At 41.9% G+C, this 22,099-nt stretch overlaps 1 protein-coding gene across 4 annotated transcripts in view; it reads left to right on the forward strand.

Moving 5' to 3' along the window:
• MRPS5 (mitochondrial ribosomal protein S5) overlaps window positions 1–22,099 on the forward strand; it is a 68,074-nt gene that overhangs the window by 45,074 nt on the left and 901 nt on the right. For all 4 annotated transcript variants that reach the window (XM_052781121.1, XM_052781122.1, XM_052781124.1 and 1 more), the window contains 5 exons: window positions 2,174–2,264; window positions 5,259–5,305; window positions 5,982–6,039; window positions 8,834–8,896; window positions 20,811–20,947. In XM_052781121.1, the coding sequence (XP_052637081.1) occupies window positions 2,174–2,264; window positions 5,259–5,305; window positions 5,982–6,039; window positions 8,834–8,896; window positions 20,811–20,947 (396 nt within the window). The remainder of the gene's footprint in view (window positions 1–2,173; window positions 2,265–5,258; window positions 5,306–5,981; window positions 6,040–8,833; window positions 8,897–20,810; window positions 20,948–22,099) is intronic.

Here is a 22,099-nt window from a genome sequence, read left to right on the forward strand (position 1 = left end):
TTTATTAATTCCAGTGCAGTTTAGTGATAGGCTTTCAGCTGCATGCTTTATTTCCAAGGGGGAAGGGAAGCGTTGCTGAGCACGCTGCAGAAGAGCACGGCTTGCTTTGACGTAAGGAGGCATGGGGCTGTGGTGGGGAGAATGTAAGGACACTGTTGTTCCAGCAGGCATGGCTGCCTGTGTACATTATCAAGCTTGAAAGGGCCTTCACGGCGTTTCAGGAGAGATGCAATAGCACTGATTGTGATGGGTGACTGAACACATTTTCCTTCAGAGCTGCTCAGAAACAGCTGACAAGTGCAGTTTTAGGAAGGCTTCTGGAGAAGCTCACTGCATGTGTCTTCATTGCCACCTTCTGGAAAGGGAGAAGAATAATTCTTGAGTAGATTTCTGCAAACATCACATCCTTTGTTTTTGACAACACACATGCCAACTTTTTTTTTTTTTTGTACAAGTACTTATTCAGATTCGCAATGAAAGACAAAAGTATGTGCAGAGCAAAAATAGTATGCTCTTGATGCTCCTGGGGAGATCACTACTTCACTCTCTTTCTTTCATCCTTATTTTGCATTTTCTGTAAATAGCCTGTTTCCACAGGCACTTTCATCTTAGGGGGCTTGGTTTTTTAGCTTGTTCTTGTAAGCAGAAAGAAAAATAGCTTGGAATAAGCAATTAGCAAAGCCGATATTTCTTCAAAGTGCTCTCTAGAATATATGTGTATCTTGAATTTAACAGCATCTTTATTTTAGTGAAAGCAAGGTGGAATTTTTCAGAAGCACTCATTCCTAATCTGTACCTAGTGATGTCAGTGGAATTTTTAGGGGTTTGCTTTCTTTTTTTTTTGGTGTGTGAATTTCAGTAAGAATGTTTAAGCCATGACCAAATATTTTATAATTATCTACTTTTAGATGTGTAACACTACAACCAGACTAGCTAACTGCAGAATTACATATAGGGAAGAAAAGGGGGGAGCACTGCTTAATTCATGTATTAACAATGTGTGTTTAATTTAACTGTTATTATAATTTACGGAAATAATATTGAGGCTTCAAGAAAGTAGACCCTGATGCATTTGGGAGGAAGGGGAGCAATGAATCATGAAGTAAATTGTATCTTTTGACTGGTAATTCTGAGACACAGATATTAACACAGTCAAGAAATATCCATTATCTTCTTTTATAGGTGTATATATACTATATATTGTATTATATTTTTATGCTTTATATATAGCTTATGTATTATATACAGTATATATATAAAAATATATGTCTATATTTAAACATATATTTTAAATAAACATATATTTTTAATATATAAACAAAACCAAGGAAACTAGAGCAGGAGCTAGATGGACAAAGGATCTCAGATTATATAGATTATATTAGACCATTTAAGGTGGGAGGCTATAAAGCAGTGGCTTGCCTATAGTCACATAGAGGAGTCTGTAGCAGAGGCAGAAGCAAATTTATATTTCCAGAATGCTAACCATAAGTCCACCTGTCTCCCCAGTTGTTGTTGTGTCCTCCCACTCCAAACTAAATAGCTTTCTTGCTGCTCTGCTTGAATTTCTTGCAGAGTTTCTGTAAACATTTATAGTTCCAGGAATGAAATCGCATTTTTTTATTCTTCTCTCTTAAATGAAGTCATCTTTTTAACAGCTGTCATCTCGGTAATGAGACTGCCTTCTGCAGTCTGCAAGTAGATTTAAATCGTAAGTTTTAACCCATGTAAAGCGACAACATGCCTTGAGCAATTCCTAAAAGTGCTTCTAAAATATGTTAAAATGTGAGGGGGGCAGTGAGATATTAATGTCACTTTCAATTTTTTTCCATGTTTTTTCATCACGATTGAAAATGCACATGAAGCTAGCGTCATTAGAGCATTATCTGTTGTGCAGCTAAACACAACAGAAGGGATGTTTTAATGAAACTCTACTGAGGTAACTTCTTCTGTGTCTGAGTATAGATTTTTAGCAGCCTTTATGTATTTAATGCCTTGAAGCCAGTGTACCACTGCAGATGATACCCATTGACAAAGAGTATAAATTGTAAGGTTTCATCACAGACCTCTCATTCCTTTTTGGTAAACTGACGCTCTTTAAAAAACAACCAAAACAAAAAAAAACCCAGTTGGACTGTGCCATAACAAGATGCTTTGTGGTTTTTTTCTCCAGGTGAAAAATGTGTTTTGTATGAATGCAAAGGAAGGCAGAAAAAAATCAATACGTGCCTTAGTGGCTATTGGAAATGGTAAAGGGGCTGCAGGTATGTTCATTTACTATATGTAAAAGATGCCAAATTAATCATTGTTTTTAACAGGTCTTCAAGAGGCATGGTGATTTAAAGGGACTTTTTATACTTTAAAAAAAAAAAAAAAAGAAAGAAAACTTACCCTTTTTTCCGCTGGGCAATATTGAAATACCTGTAAGAATTTTGAGTTTAAAAGTAAGCTTTATAATCAAATTATGTATGTATTTGTTTGGACACTTTGTTTTGTATAAAAAAAGAAATTGGGAAAAGTAGTAACATGTGATTACATGTGATTGGAGCATATATTATCCAGTGGGAAAAACATTTTTTATTTAATTCTAGAGTGATAGAACTAACCAGTGGTAGATCCTACCAGAAGGGATGATCTATGCTTTCCTGTACACACTGTTTCTTTTTATTGCAGATACTGTTTATGTTTAAAAAAACCCAAAGCCTGAAAGTATTCAGCCACATGTATCTGCATTTGTTTCACCTAGCTTTAGGCACCTAGTTGCAGAGCGTAGCTGTTTACTCTCAAGACAAAGAAAAGCATCAGGCACTTGCAAAAAGTGCCTGGAATTGCAGGTGGGCTGACATGCCCCAGGAAGTGTTCATCCCCTTGTGCTGCTGGTGGAATAAAACTCAGCTGAGTTTGCTCTTCACAGAGGTGCCTGTGATTGACTCAAATGAATCTGGGCCTCCATGGTTAGTAGAGCAGACAGAGTCATAAGGAAGTAGGAGTCAGTAGATGTGGATTTGTCTTTCTGGTTTTGAAAATCACTTTCATGTTGTTGGGGTTCTTGGGGTTTTATTTTCAGTTGCTCTAACAGCAGTGACCACTTTGCAGCAAAGGGCAGCATGACTGGTTGTGTGTTTTCCTGGGTTATCTTCTAGCTAGTGTTAGTATTTCTAGGTAGAATTAGTATAAATCTCGCTGATTCTTTTTTTTCTTCTCTGTAAGTCTCAGGATAGTCCATTGGAAGTATTACTGCTTTTAGTTAAAAAGGGCTTGTTTACTGGTAGTCTCAGCAAGCATCTTGATTCAGAAATTCTTTATGAATCTGTCAAATCAGAAGACCCTAAATTTCCTTCTGATTCAGCCTCTTTAGGAAGCTTTCTTATTTTATTGAAGTTAATCATAAAAAAAATCCACTTTATGGGCTTCACACAAATACTATATTTACACTTTTAGGGAAAAATAGAATACTCAGGGGCCCTTTGAGTCTGGTCTCATAGTAACTTCAGTGATCTGCGGCTCGACCCATTTATAGGCTTTCTCCATTATGACTCTTTATAATGTTCTCTTCAGCAAACAATTTGAAGTCTAACCATAGAAATGCTGTCTGTGGCATAAAGTAAATAGGACCAATTAACGTAAGATCATGAAGGATCTTACAATACGAGCTGTGAAAACAGACCTTTTTCGTTTTCTTTCTCAGCAGAGATTGGAGAAAGAATACTGGTCAGAGGCATTCCGTTCAGTTGTGATTTCCTTGTGACGGAACTCTAAGCACAATTACAGGATAGTGATGACCAACCTATCTCTAGAAGCAATCAAACCATCTCAGTGCAGCATCTAACTTGGATTAACTAACTCTGTATCCCAGCATAAAGGAACTGTGCAGCCACCCTGTACGGCAATGAGCTTCTTGCATGTTTCCAGTTCTGTTATTGAGGAAATAGTGTTTATTTTTCACTCAGTTTTCAAATACCAGGAGTTAAAGACTTTTTTTATTGCAGGATAAGTTTTATTTAAGAAGTACTCTTGAATGTGCTAAGTTTTTCTCTGTAAGGAGATAGTTTTCATGCATTCTCTTGTGGATACAAACCGGTGTAAATTAAAATTCCTGTTAGACCTCAAATGGACTTAGAGATAAGACAGCTGTGCAGAATTAAAAGAAGAATCAGCTAAAAAATTAGAAAATGAGTAGCTGTGAAGTAAACAATCCAAATAATATAATCCAAATAATAGAGAATTCCTACCTCTATCTGGAGGCAGGAATATGGCATGTATTGTATTAGTGATAGTACAGGAATTTGCATTTGCATTGCTATATGACTCTAGTAAAAATCCTGCTTTCAATATATAAGCAGAGCATCCACCTTTTGGATATAAATAGTCTCCTTTTATTATGAGCTGAATAGATATCTCTGATGATGGGATGTATGTGGGAGCTTATGTTGTGTGTCAGCCCCAGCTGACACAACAAACATCAAAGGACCAAAAAAGCTAGATCTGCTGATTGAAGTTAAATGATTTTAATTCAATCTACCTTGACGTTGTTGGACTACAGAGTTTGTAAAAACAGTTGTCACATCCTCTTATTCATTCCGTTCAGTCAGCTGATGCCTCGCTCTGAGCTGACTGCAAATACTCCAAGGCTGCTGTGAAATCTCTTCATCACTACCACGGTTGACCTGGTAAATAGGAGTAGGCCTGAGAGTTCAGAGAGAATTAGGTAGCAGTCTGTTTTTTCTCTGTTCTACAGGCATGCATTTTTTGCAAATGCACTATTCTGTTAAACCTGGTTTTCATATTCTCTATTTCGCTAATAGAAACCCAGTCTCCTTCTTTGCTTCTAGGGTCTTGGAGCTACTCTTTGTACAGATGTAGTTGACATATCTGCATCAGCTTTATTTTTTTCCTTCCTTCCCTTCTTTCTTTTTAAGCAGAAGACTGGATTTTTTTGGCTGAAGCAGTCACCACTATTCAATTGTTTGGAACAAGTTTGGACAAATACACAAAAGAAATAACTTAAGCCTTATTTGTTTTCATTTGACAACAAGCAATTGGCATCCAATTGTTAGATATTCATAACTCCTAAACTGTTACTTTCTGTGGTTTCTGGGGTTTTCTCTGGACCATTTTCTGAGTATGATTTTTGCAATGGAGTGGAAATAACAGGTACTAAACTTGGTTGTGGAGTTCTGGGTTTTTTCCCTTTTGCTTTCTGAAGGTCCTGCCTCGTGTATTTCTCAGTAATAAAATGACTCTTTTCTGTCTTGCAGGTTTTGCAATGGGGAAAGCAGGTGACAGGATGAATGCTTTACGGAAAGTATGTTGATTGAATTATTTGTTGCTTGATGACAAGCACAAATAATTCATACCTAAACTTTTTTGTTTTTTTTCTTTTAATAATCAGTATCTTTTGTAGTCTATGCAAAGAAGCAAGTCCACGTATGTAATTTGTCCATCTTGATACAAATAATGAGGTTGCCCTGCAATGAGATTCTGTTAATGCACACTTTATTTTCTTTCTCCTCCGTCTTCTGTGGCCTATACCTACCCCCCCTTGCTCAATTGTTTCCAATATCTATGTAGCATACAATCTGCTTATATAGTTAGTGTGTAGGAATTTTTCTTGTACACATGCATAAAGACCTTATTAAGGCTCCTTTAGATTTCAAAATATTACTTGTCCATCTACATTAATCTAGTTTGTGTTGTAATGCTCAACTAAGCTGTCAAAGTAGCAATGCTAAAACACACAAAGTTTGATAAAGTTGTTACTATATTGAGAAATCTTTTTAAATATTAAAACTGTTAGGAGAAGGCAGTTCTTTAGAGAGAACATTTTCATTTCCATAAAGTAAATGGTTTAGATGTGGCAAACCTGTTTTCCTAAGTTTTCTTTCTTGCTTTTTTTCTGTTTAGTTAACTGAACAATGGTAAATTTCAAATACTTTGCAGGAAAAATTCAAGAAAAAATGTTTTCTGCTTTTATTACCTAGGCAAAGAATAAAGCAATACGCTGCTTACATTTGATAGAGCTGTATCAGAACCACACGGGTAAGTATTATGACTTTTTTAGACTCTTTCTTTAACTTTCAATAAGTACTGAATATACCAAAAAGAACTGGTTGTGACTAGTTACAAAGCATAAAAAGATGTTAACTAAAAACTTTCTGATCCGATGCACTGTATTATTATTCTTCGTGCATTATTTTGTTTCTTCAGCATGCTGCATGAAATCCTAGCCCCAGACTGTTTTAGCTAGACGGTAGTAATGTCAGAATACATAGTCTGTCAATCCTTCTGTAAAATAAATCACCATTACCTGGAATGAATATGTGGTTTAGTCTTTACTTTCACTCACTCAGGTTTGTATCAACAGTTGTAGGAAAGTCCATGAAGAAAAATTAAGATTACCTAATATGAGATGTTGTTGTTAAAATATTGAAAGATTTATCTCCCTTCTAATCTCCTGCCTTTGCCATGAAAGATGGGGACAGACTTTTTAGTGGGGCCTGTTGTGATAGGACAAGAGGTAATGGTTTTAAACTAAAAGAGGGTAGATTCAGACTAGATATAAGGAATAAATTTTTTATGATGAGGGTGGTTGTCGTGGTTTAAGCACAGCCGGCAACGAGGCACCATGAAGCCGCTTGCTCACTCCTCACCACCCCCCCGGTAGGATGAGAAGGAGAAAATATAAAGAAACATTTGTGGGTCGAGACAAGGACAGGGAGGGATCACTCACCACTTATGGTCATGGGCAAAAAACAGACTCAGCTTGGGGAAAAAAACCAAAATCAATTTAATTTGTTACCAATCAAATCAAAACAGGATAATGAGAAGTAAACCCAAGTCTTGAAACATCTTCCCCCCACCCCTCCCTCCTTCCTGGCTCAACTCCACTCCCAAATTTTCTCTCTCCTCCCCCAAGTGGTGCAGGGGGACGGGGAATGGGGGTTGGGGTCCGCTCATCCCACCTTGTCTCTGCCGCTCCTTCCTCCTCATGGGGAGGACTCCTCGCTCTTCCCCTGCTCCACCGTGGGGTCCCTCCCACAGGAGACAGTCCTTCCCGAACTGCTCCAGCGTGGGTCCTTCCCACGGGCTGCAGTCCTTCAGGCACAGCCTGCTCCAGCGCGGGCTTTCCCACGGAGTCCCGGCCATCCTGGGGGGCATCCCCCTGCTCCGGCGTGGGCTCCTCTCTCCCCGGGCTGCAGGTGGGCATCTGCTCCCCCGCTCCCCTCCATGGGCTGGGGGGGACAGCCTGCCGCCTCCCCACGGGCTGCGGGGGCATCCCCTCCTCCTTCCCTGACCTCGGTACCCGCAGAGGGGTTCCTCTCACATCCCACTCCCGTCACTCCCTGCAGGTTTCCCCTCTTAACTCTGTTCTCCCAGAGACGCTACCACCGTCGCTGACGGGCTCGGCCTTGGCCAGCGGTGGGTCCAGCTTGGAGCTGGGGAAGCTTCGAGCAGCTTCTCACAGGAGCCGGCCCTGCGGACCCTCCCCCGCGACCAAAACCCCACCACACAAACCAGTACATTGGTGAAACCCTGGCCCAGGTTGCCCAGAGAGGTGGTAGATATTCAAGGTCAGGTTGGACACGGCTCTGAGCAACCTGATCTAGTTGAAGATGTCCCTGCCTATCGCAGGGGGGTTGGACTAGATAACCTTGAAAGGTCCTTCCAACCCAAACTATTCTATGATTCTATGTTTAAAATCTGGATACTTAATGCATAGTATTTCAGGCTCTTTAAAAATGGGAGTGGGGGAAGAGAGGGTAGTAGCAAGATTAGATCTCTGCTGGCACAATTTGAGTTAAGGAAGTCATACTGTCTGGGCATCTGTTCTCTACAATGAACTCCTCTGTGCTTTTCCACTTTGTATGTCAGAGATGATTCCCTGTTGACTCAGTCCATGTATGCTGACAAAGCCCAGCAGCTGGGGAGAATGTGGGCTGGAGAAGTCAGTCTGATGTTTTATGGTAGCTTTTTTGTTAATTCAATTTAATACCATACAAGTCCTCTCTGATGTGAGACGTGGTACCAGTATACCAAATATTCAGTTATCTTTCAGAAAAATTTTGAAAGATAGTACCTTACAGAGTATATGACTACTCAACCAAGTCATTGTGTAGATAAATATTCAGTATAGTAAAACTCCGCTTACAAATACAAAACTGCAGTTACCCTCATGAGTCTATTCCTTTAGCATTATTATTTCACACTTACAGATTAGGGATTTGATTAAAAACTGGTGGTGTTTCGACTGTGCTTTCCATTCTACTTAACATAGAGGTCTTCTCTGAACCATCTTGACTGCAGTGCTAGAATCCACTATGCAGAGACTGAGCCACTGAATCAGATGTATATAACAGCCACCCACCAGAGGATATGAGTTTGGGGTTCCTTTTGAAGCAGGGAGAAGCAGGAAGGCTGGAATGGTAAATATTCTGTATGGAAAATCCAAGAACGCTGAAGCCTATGGGGAAATCTTAGGTTAAAAGCTGAATTATTAGAAAGATCTGAGTATGAGGAAGAAGGTTAAAGTGTGACATGTGAGCTCACTTCAAAGCTAAATGAGGATCATTGGAGGCATACAGACACTTCATATTTTTCAAGTGAAGCTTGGTTTTATATACAATAGTGACATAGTATTCACAGATGTGTAAACATTCCTAATCTATTCCAGAAATTTACCTAGCTTAACCCTTCTCTTTAAAGAACTCAGAGGAGAGTAAAACCAACTTCCGTTCACAGTTCTGAGAAAGAGAGGTACTCCTTAAATGTGCTGAGCTAAAGCTTTTCTAGAAGGGAGAATTCAGCTGTAATGCCTTTTTTTTCCTCCCTCCAGTTTACCATGACATTACAGTGAAATTTAAAAGAACAACCATCCGCATGAAGAAACAAAACAAAGGTAATTAAAGCTGCCTGGAAATTCTGAAGTTTTCTTAATTACTGGCTGGTATGAAGTTAAATTTGTGCAGTGTCTATTTACTTCAGAGATGGGTCATTTGGTGCTAGTCTACTATGTTTTAAATGTTGAAGATGATCAATTGTTTTTCATTAGAAATACCTACTGTTGATGACATGGCTTTGTTATTGTAAATCCGGGTTTGTCCCTCTTACGCTGGTACCTCTATTCGTGGTTTTCTTTCGTACTTCCTAAGTGTAGTTCCTTCAGCTCTAAATTACCTAGATGTGGAAAAGTCTAATCTAATAGCATAGATGTTGGAGGCCTTTAGAAGAACCCTAGAGGTTTTCCTTCCCACCATATGCCCCATGCATGCTTTGGAGAACTGATATGCTCTTTCCATTATATTTTAGTGATTTTTTTTAATCACTGTTCTCAAGACAAGATTCAGAGGTAGTTTAGTGTGCAGTACTGGGAGTGCTTCAAATGGGAATCAGCGTGCAAGCCGCATCTGTGTGCCTGTCCCTCCTAAGTCCATACTGGGATAGCGTGGGCAGATGTCCTCCCTCAGCTGCCTCAGACTGCCGGTGGTGATGAGCTTGAGCCAGGGCAGCACCCAGCCTGCTACTTCCTCGAGACCATTACTGCTTTACTTTCCCTAAAATCAAGAGCTCCCAGTGCGGAAACTAGAGGGATTATCTACCCTGGCTTGTTGTCCTGCACCATACCAGCACAAAGACCGTCTGATTGTTATGCAGTAGTAGTGTTTTCATTTCTCCATCTTTGCAGGCTGTTCTTTGCTTTCGTCCCAGTTGTAGTACACGCAAATGCTTCTTTAGACTCCTGTAGGTTAGATGTGAGTAATAGTGAGTCCATGCCTGGTAGCTCTCAGCTCACAGGTCTGTTAAGTGATGTTAGATGTACAGCTGCCTCCTCCAGCTGCTTCAGCCCAGGATCCTCCTGCCCGACCACTGGATCCCAGCCCAGGGACCCACAGCCTCTGCCCGGGCTGAGGGATGCGGCTGTCACTTTCCCATTTGCAGGCTGAACCAGTAGCGGAGCTGTGTATGCATGCCAGAGACACAGAGACACACACAGGACACTGGCACGGCTGGCCACAGACAAGACGCTGCCTTCAACAGCACCTACGTACAGGACTCGCATACACATAAACACAGACAGCCAAGTCTCCTCGTCCTCTTCGGCTGGCAGAGGTAGATCACTAGTGCAGGCACACACAGCACTCTCCAGGTTCACAAGCACACACAAGTTCGCGGATCCCTCAAGTACGAGCACGGCCCCTCTGTGTGCCCAGCACCCTTGCCCAGATTCTGGGCCCTCTTACCTGCTTCACAGGTCCCCTACTCACCGGCTCGTTCAGCTTAATGCTCGCTAGCCAACACGCATGCACTCACACGCTTGTCCCTCGTGCACTCCGCATTCAGAAGTCCCCCTGGGTATATGAGCACGGACCCCCTGCCTATCTGATATCCCAGCCCAGACCTGAGGCTTCCCTACTCACCAGCTAGTCCAACTTAAAGTTTGCTAGTGAAGACACATGCGCACCTCACACACAGCAGGATTGGGCAAGATACAGATGCTCGCTCCCCCCAGCAGCCACCACCCCGCAGTGAGAGGCTGAGTTGTGGTCCTGCTGCAGCCGCTGGTGGGTTTGTAAAGCACTATTGATTCTCACACTCCTCCCAGTCTAGGTCTCCCCTGGTTTACAGTCTTAGCAGTTGCAAAGTCCAGGTTGATCTTCCTGGAAGTGGCACCTGTAGTTTCTCAATAGCCCATCCATTAGTGGCAACATTTGTTTCTTGTCATTGTCTCTCTGTTTGTTTTGTCAGGTCTGTGTCTCTGTATTTTGTTTCTGGTTTCCCCTTTTTCCCTCAGTTTCCCAATTGACAAGGTCCCCAATCAGATAACCTCACTAGAATAAACGTTCTCACACTCTCACATGCTCTCATGAGTTAGTGTGGCTGACCAGGCTTGGTTCTCATCACTGCCTCCCTTATCATTTGTCGGTCATGTTTATGTCTCCGTATGTTCTTGTCGCTCTCCTTCGACACAACCTTACAGCTACCAGTCCATTGGAAGTACTTGCAATTAAAAATACTTTCAGTCCACAGTGGTAATAAATCATTGTCAATAGTTGTGAAGTATGGCAACTCAGCATGTCTAGTGTCAACAGTGCTGCACCAGCAAGACACAGCACAGATTTTATCATTGGACTGGAAGTGGACAGAGGGCCATGACTGTGTTCCCCTCCCAGCTTTAGCCAAAGAGATACACAGCCCACCACACACTGTCCCTCAGTTCTGTGTGTGCTGTCTCTAATAGCTTCCACATGAATGCTGACCTTTTGAAGACACATTGCTGATTTCCTTATCCCTTTCCTCACCTTCAGAGCTGTTGCAATACATGCTTTGCCAGTCATTTACAATGACAGGGATACATCCAGAGCGACTTTGTAAACTGCTGTCATGTTCTTCAGGATGGCAACCTAAAAAAGTTTTAACACGTGAGGTAGTTTGGGGAGCTAAAGGTTAGCTTATTTCTAATGCATTGCCATTTTCAGTGTGATCCATTTTACCTTCTAGGGTCTTTCTGTTTTGAAGACCTGCAATGATGATATGAGGTCATTTCTTTGCATGAATCTTTTGAGTTAGAGCTTTATGTACAAAGGTTTGATTTGACTTGTTTAGCCTAACTTTGCTTTCAGGACAGATAAAGGTAGCTGCTGTTCCATAGAAAACAGATTTAGTTTGCTGCTGAGCACTCTTAATTGGTCTCTAGTTTTAATATACAAATAGGAAAGTAATTCATTTACTTGGTTAGTTCTTTGTAAATCACTTCAGTTTCATTATGATAAGATCTAAACTGCAAGAGCATTTAATAATTAGCTTATAGTAAGTCAGAAACTTGGGATAATTTTCCAGTCAGAACACTGTCATGTTCAACTACTTAATTCATCAATTTCTACAAACTTTGAGTAAGCTGAAGCATTGACACTTTGGACATACTATTTTATTTTGTGTATCTGGTATTCTTGTTCTGCACTGTCACATTAGTAATATGAGAATATAATTATTAATGTTCAAAGTTACTAATGTATTTTGAAAGCATCTAAAATTGCTATGAACCTTCAACACATCTTTATTAGATGACATTTTGATTCTGGGATGAGGGTTTTTTTTAATCAGTGTGACAGTAAAGTGATATCATGGGCTTAGAATAATCTTTACAAGCTAACAGGTATGGAGTCAGACTGTCTTATTTGTGTTTCTGCATTTTTTCTGCATTTAAGGAGCTCTCAAGGTGGTAAATTAGGTAATTAGGCTATAATTTTTAAGATGACCACTTAAAAGAAACTTCAGTTTAGTCTTCAATGTAATGAATGAAAAACATGCACATAGCAGGAGTAAGCACAACTGAACTACACGTTTGACCGTGCACGTACAAACAAATAATGCTGTTACGGTTAAATGGTAAAGGAAGGTTCGCATTAGATGTTGTTATTTTCTTGTTAGTGGAACATAGAATAAGACATACCTTCCCACCTCATCTGACATGCTACATTCATGAACCTCAGAAGCAAGAACAATCAGGGTCACCTTATGATGAATTTTACCTCACCAGACTGTTGTCCTAGTTTATTTGCATTTTTTTTAATTAGGTTCGAGAAACAAACTGTCTCCACTACCTTCTCTTTTTCCCAGGAGGGATCCTTTTGTAGCTGACCTACTGCTGTTGCCCTGCCCAGTGAGGTTCTTCCATTCAACTTACACAGTGAAAATTGCATATCACAGAACGGTTGAGGTTGCAAGGGAACTCTGGGGGTTGTCTTGTCCAACCTCCTGCTCAAGTGGAGTCACATAGAACAAGCTGCTGAGGACCATGTCCAGACAGCTTTTAAGCGTCTCCAAGGATAGAGACTCCACAGCCTCTGAGGGCAACCTGCGCCGGTGCTTGGTCACCCTCACTGTGAAAAAGTGTTTCCTGATGTTCAGATGGTGCATCCTGTGTTTCAGTTTGTACTCATTGCCTCTTGTCCTGTCACTGGGCACCACTGAAAAGAGCCTGGCTCTGTCCTCTTTGCACCCTCTCTTCAGATATTTATGTATATTGATAAGATACCCCCTGAGCCTTCTCTTCTCCAGGCTAAACAGTCCCATCTCTCTAAGCCTTTCCTGATGTGAGAAATGCTCTAGTCCCTTAATCATCTTCATAGCCATTTTCTGGACTCTCTCCGGTACGTCCACGTCTCTCCTGTAGCAGGGAGCCCAGAACTGGACACAGTTCTGCTCCAGGTGTGTCTTACCAGTGCCGAGTAGAGGGGAAGAAGGATCACCTCCCTCAGCCCACTGGCAACAGTCCTCCTAATGCAGCCCAGGACGCTGCTGGCCTTTTTTGCTGCAAGGGCACGTTGCTGGCTCATGGTCAACTTGGTGGCCACCGGGATCCCCCGAGTCCTTTTCTGCCAAGCTGCTTTCCAGCTGTTCAGCCCCCAGGATGTGTTGGGGCATGCGGTTCCTCCCCGGGTGCAGGACTTTGCCCGTGCTGAACTTCATGAGGTTCCTGTCAGCCTGTTTCTTTCTCCAGCCTGTCAAGGTCCCCCTGGATGGCAGCTTGACCCTCTGGTGCATCAGCCACTCCTCCCAGTTTTGTATCATCAGCAAACTTGCTGAGGGTACACTGCCCCACCATCCAGATCATTAACGAAGATGTTGAACATGCTTGAGCCCAGTATTGACCCTGGGGTACACCACTAGTTACTGGCCTCTAGAGTTCATGCCACTGATTGCCACCCTCTGAGCCCGGCTGTTCAGCCAGTTTTCTGTCCACCTCACTGTCTGCTCATCCAGCCCATACTTCATTAGCTTCTCTGTGAGGGTCTTACAGGAGATTGTGTCAAAAGCCTTACTGAAGTCAAGACAGATAGTATATATAGCTCTCCATTTCATCGTAGAAGGTTATAAGGTTGGTCAAGCGTGACTTACCCCTGGTGAATCCATGCTGACTACTCCTGATCACCTTGTACGTCATGTGCCTGGAAGTGGTTTCTAGGATTAGTTGTTGCATCAGCTTCCCAAGGATCTAGGTGAGGCTGACTAGCCTGTAGTTCCCTGGGTCCTCCATACCTCAGCCTTTTCCATGTCCTGTGTTGCCAGGTCCCCTGCCCCATTCAGCAGCAAAACCACATTTTTCCTAGTCTTCCTTTTGCCACTTAGGTACTCGCAGAAGGCCTTCTTGTCACCTTTGACATCCCTTGCTAGATTCAGTTGGGCTTTGGCTTTCCTAACTGCATCTCTGCATGTTTAGACAGAGTCTCTGTGTTCTTCTCAGGCTACCTGTCACCGTTTCTATCTTTTTATGTTTTGCCAGGAGCCTCTTGTTCATCCATGCAGCTGTCCTGGCATTTTTCCTGCTTGTTGGGGTGGACCGCTCCTGAGCTTAGAGGTGATCCTTTAATATGACCAGCTTTCTTGAGCTCCTCTTCCTTCCAGGCCCTTAGTCCACAGGACTCCTCCAAACAAAACATTGAAGAGGATGAAGTCCAGCATTGTGGTCTTGGTTTTTGCCCTGCTCCCTCCTCACAGGATCCTGAATGCCACCATCTCATAGTCACTGCAGCCAACTCTGCCTTCAACCTTCACATCCCTAACAAGCCCACCCTTGTTTGTGAGCATGAGTTCCAGCAGAGCACCTTTCCTTGTTGGCTTCTCTGTCACTTGAGCCAGGAGGTTGTCATCGATGCACTCCGGGTATCTCCTGGATTGCTTATGCCCTTCTGTGTTGTTTCTCCAGCATCTATCGGGGTGGTTGAAGTCCCCGGTGAAGACCAGGCCCTGTGATTCTAGCTGTCTGTAGGAGGCCTCATCCACTTGTTCTTCCTGATTGGGTGTCCTTCAGCAGACAGACATGCCCTACAATGTCACCCATATTGGTCTGCTTTTTAATACTTACCCATAAGCTCTCAGTTGGCTCATCATCCATCCCCAGAGCAGAGCAGATCTCCAGGTATTCCAGCTATTTTCTCACATAAAGGACAACCCCACCTCCTTGTCTTCCCAACCTGTCCTTTCTAAAGAGCTGGTATCCCTCCAGTGTAGCACTCCATTCATGTTAGCCATCCACCACGTCTCTGTGATTTCAACAAGACCATAGACATGCAACTGTACCAGGATCTCTTAATTCCTCGTGTTTATTCCCATGCTGCATGGAAGCTCCGTGCTCCCGTACAGGCACTTCAGAGAGGCACCTTAGCGTGCTGATTTCCCAGAAAGTACTTTTCTATAACAGGGCCTTGCAGACACTTCCTTGCTTACATGCTAATGCTGGAGGTGACCCCACTCAAGCCCTATTTTGATGATTTTTGCTCTCCCTTTTGTTCACATCACTCCAGACCCTTTGTTCATCAACCCTGTCTGTCACCCCTGCCAGAGGGCTGCCGATAACTCTCTCCCTCCCCTGTCATTCCTAGTTTAAAGCCGTCCTTGCTAGGTCAGCCATCCTACTGGCAAACATACCTTTGCCCCACTTTGCAAGGTGCATCCCATCTCTCCCTAGCACACTGATCCTCAAACAAGGTCCCATTGTCATAGAAACCAAGACCTTCTTGCCAACACCACCTCCACAACCAATTGTTGACCTACATTATCAGTGCCCTCCTTCTTACACCCTTTCCCTTTCTCAGCAGAGTTGAGAACACTGACTGGGCCCCCGTGCCCCTGACTATCACCCCCAGAGCTCTGTAGTCGCTTTTGATACTCTACAGCTTGCTCCTGGCAGCATCGCTGGTGGCCTCCTGGAAGAACAGCAAGGGGTAACAGAGGGCTGGACAAGCTTCAGCAGTCTCTCCACAACATCTGGGATCCAGGCCCCTGGCGAGCAGCAAACTTCTCTGGATGAGAGGTCAGGTCAGCAGATGGGTGCCCCTTCACCACCACCGGGAGTTGCCCATTACTGTCAGTCACTGCTTCCTCCCAGTGGTCTTGCATTGTTCAGGGTCTGTTAGCCCAGATACTTTGCTTGAAAGCACATCTGGCTCCTCCTCAGCCTTGAGGGCAGTGAACCTGTTTCATAGTGGCAAGCCTTTAGGTGGAGTTGGAGCCCTCCTCTTGGTGCCAGAAGTCACGAGCTTCCATTCTTTACCTTCCTCAGAGGCTGCACTTGCCATTCTACTGGACTGTGCCTGTGTCCGTGCTGCCGGTTGGGTCTACACCTCTTAAAGTTGTTAACACCATTGATCAACATTTAACACATATGAACAGCATTGATTAATAATGCTTGGAAAAACTTACGTAGCATAGATTTTGTTCTAGGCTTCAAATATGCTGCAGCAGGATAATTCTGTTGATCTCGGGGGGGGCAGGGGGGTTTGTGGTCCATTATAATCCCCAGATCCTTTTTCTGTTGCTGTTTAGTCAGTCTCCTCTATTTTGTACTTGTGCTTTTGACTTCTCAGCAAAGCACTCTGCATCTGTCTTTGTTGAATTTAAGTGTTTTGGTTTCAAACTGTGTCTCCAGTTTGTCAGACCTGCATTGACTTCTCCTTCTGACCTGCAGTACACTTGCAGCCTCTCCCAAGATTGTATCCTCAACCCATTTTTTTTCAGTCTCTGTTCCTCCATCCAAGTCATCAATGAAGATACTTGCAGGTATTAAAGCCACAACAAGTCCACAGCAGGATCCTGTCTGGACCATGCTCTTGGCCTGACAGCAGACTGCTGGTATTGGGGATACATACTTTAATGATTATTTTGCCTGGTTCTTATTTCCCTAGTTTATTTGTGAGAGTATCATGCCGAACTGTGTCAAAATACAAGTCCAGTTCTGTCACATTAGCACCTTAGCCTTGGTAGCATGTTGCTGCCAGTTTGGGCCAGTGCTTTGCCTTGTCTGAGTATCTTGCCAGCCTTTTTAGTTACACAACACATTCACATATATGCAAGTATCTGCTAAAAACCAGGGGACACTTTTCCGCTTAATGAATGTTTTCCCTGTTTTGTAACTGATGGAACTAGATTGTGCATCTCCTGAAACAGGTTTGATGTTGTGAAAGGAAAAATTGTGCTTATGTCTAACATGCTCTGGACAGCAGGCATCATTGGCCTTATTAGAAAGTGTAATGATAGGTCAGTGTGTAAAACTTTGTAGATTAATTGTATGTGTGTGTGAGAGAGAGACTTCATTATGGGCTCATGATCTGAAAACAAGCTATAACATTATATGTCTATGCAAAATTTTTTAGGGATAGTATAGATAAAGCTCTTGCTAACTTTACCTTAGTCCCTGACAGGCTTTTGTGTTAATACTCTAAGGGAAGGATTCATAGCCGCAGTGGGAGCTGGCTGTAATTTTAGAACAAATAAATGACTTGTGGACATACTACAGAACAAGATTTAACTTGAGGCAGGCTCTGGACTTCATGTCTGCCACCATTTCAGTTCACTTCTGTTTTTAGCACATGCCAGCTGGATGGAAACTATGGGGGGTATTGCTCATCTGTGCTCCAGAATATGCTACCTTTTGGAGCGTGGACAGCTCTTAATCTTCATCTCTGACTTGACTTTACAATTACAGTAGTCATGAGACTGCTAGCCACATTGATACATCTCTAAGTAGTTTAAATTAGTTCCTAATGTGAATTAATAAGGGGAAATGTAGAACAGTTTATCAAATACACTTATGTGGCTGTGAAGCCCAGCACTGATACCCTGTAGCTGTAACTAATAAGTACAGGAAATTACAATTATTCATAGTTTTCACATTAGACTATGGCATATGTAGACTGTCTTCACTTAAAGTATAAAAGATTCCTTCTGTTTGCTGCTGGCATTGTAGCTGTATAGTTATGTATGCTGAAGCCTCTCACTTTGCATAATTACAGCTGGCAGTTTATTTCCAGTTCCTCTGCATAGGACTCAGACAGCTATCTCAACAAATGATCGCAACAAAGCCTAATGTTTCAGCAGAAAAGTTGAAGTCACTGTTATACTTAAATGTTCCTTTCTTGAATTTATTCCTAATCCCTGCAAAGTAGAGAAAACCCTCATCGTATAGTTAGGATTACATATTAGACAAGTGACAATCCAAGTTAAAAAGGTAATGCAATGTGAATATGTGAATGTGAACTCAGAGTAGTCCCCTCGTGTGGTTTTAAAGTGGATGTTCTATTTTCAAACTTTTGTTAGTGGCTACCCAGAAAATCTAATATAGATTGCCCATAACAGGTTGTGTTATTTTATAGGAAGGTTACCTTTGTACCTTTTTCAGTGTGAAAAAATTTGTTATGTTTAAATGACCCTGTTCTCTTATATAGGCCTCACTGAATTAAACTGGAGTAAGGCAGCGTGTGTGCCACAGGCAAGTTAAAAACATCTGAGCCCAACTTTTTCTCCACAGCTGGAGTTTGCAGTTGGAATCCTTTGCTTTTGTGTTTGGAATAAATTTTGTTCAGTGACTGATGGACTAGTTTGCTAGCTTCTGAGTTTCATGTATTAACAATCTATAGAAACCTGACTGAGATAAGATGGGAGAAAAGCAACAATAAAGATGCCAGAAATTAAATGCTTTAAGTCACTGAAAATGAAACTTTGACTAACAGCCTTTCAGAGGTCATTCACGTGTAATTGTGTCTAAAACTTGACTTTGTCCTGTAGCATAGAAAACAGTATTTTCTCAAATGGCAGAACAAATGGCTTTGGATGGTTATAGTTTCTTCTCCGATTATAGGTTAAAAGAAAAAGGGACATGTTGGCACAATAACACATGCAGCACTGGAATAGATTTCCTCCCCCCACTTACTCAGCAGCAAGACTGTCCCACAGAGTGGAATAATCAATAACCTGGCTTTTCAGCTTTTAAGTAAGATACATTAGAACTATCACAAACCAATTTTTAAAGATTAATAGAGCTAGGCCACATGAAACAAATCTCTCTGGGGAATGAGAGCGCAAAATTAGACTCCTCAAAAAATAACTCCTCCATTAAAATCTGGCAAGTCTAAGAAACCCTTTGCAATTAATGATAATGTACTACAATTAGGCATTGGAGCTAATACAAAACTCTATGATGGAGATGGATGCAGATGACATGGAAACCTCTGTTGTGTTTGTGGATTTTGAAATATGTTTGTCTCTCCTCCCCACTCACCTACATATTTCAATTTGTTACAGTTACAAGCTTTTGTAATTTGTCCTGTGGTTTCCACAGACACACAGAAACTTTTTTTGATTATCTTACTGCTTTGAACAGTAAGTTGAAAACAAATGAGGGTCGCAACACTCATTTGTTCTTCAAGCTTTATTAAAATAATTGTTTTTTCTGGAAAGATAGAGAGTATTTTGCTGTCTTTCCAATGTAGTTTTAGCTCCAAGGAGTCTGTTACCTTCTTTATTTCCATTCCCCATCCTTCACGTTGTGCCACTAATGTAATAAAAAAGCATAATTCATGCCAGTTGCTGGGCCAGGAGAAAGGAAGTGATGTCTCTGCATCTTGATAATCTGTGCTGTCTTACTCTCTTCATAGTGCATAGTATTCTGCTAGCTTTTGTAAGCTGAAGGGGAAAAGCCTAACTTTTTCATGGCTAGCGGCTGTTATATTTTGCATAGACTGTGAAGCTGGTGAATTGCTGTTGCTGAGTCAGGAGGCAAGTAACAGGTTCACATTCTGGAGATCAACTGCAAAGTGTGAATTTGGTATAAGTGGGCGCAATGATGCCTTCCTCAATTTGCAGGCAGCTTCAGTCCCACTTTCACTGCTCAAAGCTTTGCTTACCAAGAGCCAAATAAAATAAAAACGTGGTAGGTTTTATTTTGGCTACCCAAAGGCCTGTGAGCAGCAAGAGTGCCAGTGGACACTCGCCCTCTTACCCAGCAGCTCTGTGTTTTGACCAGACTTTTGTGTTGGAGCATCACTGCCCACAGATTTGCTTGGACTCCCCTTTTCCTTCCTTCCCCAATTTCTCTGCCTGCTCTGTGTCTGATAGAGGTCTTGAGCACAATCTCAGGCTTTAGGAAGGCACTGTAGACCTCTCATCCAGCAGCAATCTCCCTGGGAATGAGAGACGCTGACATTGCTTCTGCTGCAGGGTCCTTCTGGAAGGAAGCCCAAAGGACAGCAGTGCTTGAGCATACCAGTTGTTTTGAGCATTAACTTCACCATAGGAGACCAGTTTAAATCCCTCCATCGTGTATGTGAACCAGGTCTTTAAAGTCGGAGTTACTGAAGCTGTCATTCAGCAGCTGGTCACCTGAAATTGCAAAGGAAGTGGGTTTGAAGCTATGTAGGTATTGCTTTTTGGAAGAGACAGCCTTGGTCGGGATCCAGTTACATTTAGATCCTCTCCCCTTGTAATAGCTTCCTTTTAATACTGTTTAAAGTAAACTTGTTGCCTTGCTTCTCTGCTAATTTTTTTTAATTATTAATATTTTTACTTTTGGGAAGTACTAGAGTTATTTTTCTGCTGAGTGGGAGAAAGAAATTGCCTTATGTTTGGTGAATGTTCCCAGGGTGGTGGGGTATGTTTGTGTAAGATTATTCTAAAGCTGCCAATGGTATTTGTAAGGAATACTACCCTGTGGTATTAAACAAATCCTCAGGTTGCATTTTTTATGGTTTTATGGTTTGAGTTTATAGGTGGTGACATTTTCATTTGGTTTTGCAATATGTTAAGTAAGGTATATTTAGTATAAAAAACCCACGATCTTTACGTTAGCATGGCTGCAAAGACTGGGAAGAATGGTCTTCCCAGAATGGTTTTGCCATTTTTAAGATACATGTTCCAACATGCTAGGTAACACAGATAACTAAGGAGAGGTCTTAGTTCTCTCTTCTTCTTTAGCTAAGTTGTATGCTTACAAATAATCACATAATGCTAATTTATATATTTTTTTTTTTCCCCCCCAGGGTATGGTCTTCATTGCCACCGAGCTATCATCACCATCTGCAAACTAATTGGCATTAAAGACATGTATGCCAAGGTTTCTGGATCCAAAAACTTGATTAATATTACAAGAGCTCTCTTTAAAGGCTTGACACAACAGGTAGATTGCACTCTCAGTGGTTCTATACGTTAGGTCAGGGGACAGAACGGGATTGATATTGCAATAATTTGTGGTCAAACAGTTTATGTTCTGGGCTTAAAATGAAGTAATTTTCCAAAGAGCAAACAAAATCAGCATGTGAATAATTCCTCAGCAGTTGTATGCAGTTGTCCAGTCAGAAACAGCTGTATGTAACTCTGCCTGTTCCACAGCCAGGTGCCTCCAGGGGACATCTGAATTTCTGGGCTTTCATTTGTAGTATTTTTGGTGACATTTGAAAAATCACGGGCAGAGGAAGTTGTGGCCCAGCTTTGGTTGCTGCTGCTTGTTTGTCTGCATTCTAAGTTTTCATTGCCTAAGGACCAAACATCACAGCTGCTTCTATCTCTAGTATAATTAAGATCTCTGAAATAAGTCAGGGAAGTGGTGTCATTTCCTCTAACTCAAAGTGCTCACAGTGGAGATGTCTCTGTCTGAGCCAGCTGCCTGTAGTTGATGGAAAGATCGAACATGCGGCATTTCATCTGACTTTCTTTGAACACCAGCCTTAGGATGAATCAGTCCTTTGGAAATTCCTGGTTAATTCATTTGGTCGTAGAGTCTTGGTAGCTGCCAGGATTTAGCTGCTTACCTTCCCAATATAGCCCTGCAAAGCTATATTTGTCAAATCTGTCACACTGTCCTAGCCAACTTTTTCAGTTCAGCCTCAGGAGGGGAGGGGATTATGATCCTCTTTGCCTAATGACATAGTTACAGATGCTTATCAGTATCTGAGGTTAATCAGACTTGAGGAAGTCTGTCATATTTTCAATGCATTGTCTCTGAGAAGTCTTCCACAGAATGAATAGAAGAATAGAAGGGCCCGCTGTATAGATTGTTGCTTTGAGGGATGTGCACTTGATACATTTTCTTGACTGCCCTGAATGGGAAAAATTTCCTGTTCCCAGTAGACATTTATTCTGCAAAATCTGAGTGTTAACAAAACAAGTTGTATGCAAGGAAGAGGTATAGCTGAAAATAATGTTAAATTCATATCATTATATTAGCTAATATTACCTGTCAGGGCAGTAATAAGCACTTTACTGTTGTCAAAGCAAAATTTTTGTCCATATAAAGACAGAAAAACGTTACTGCACATTACTAAAGTGCCAA

Source organism: Harpia harpyja, chromosome 3, assembly GCF_026419915.1.
Source record: "Harpia harpyja isolate bHarHar1 chromosome 3, bHarHar1 primary haplotype, whole genome shotgun sequence".
Classification (NCBI taxonomy): Eukaryota; Metazoa; Chordata; class Aves; order Accipitriformes; family Accipitridae; genus Harpia; species Harpia harpyja.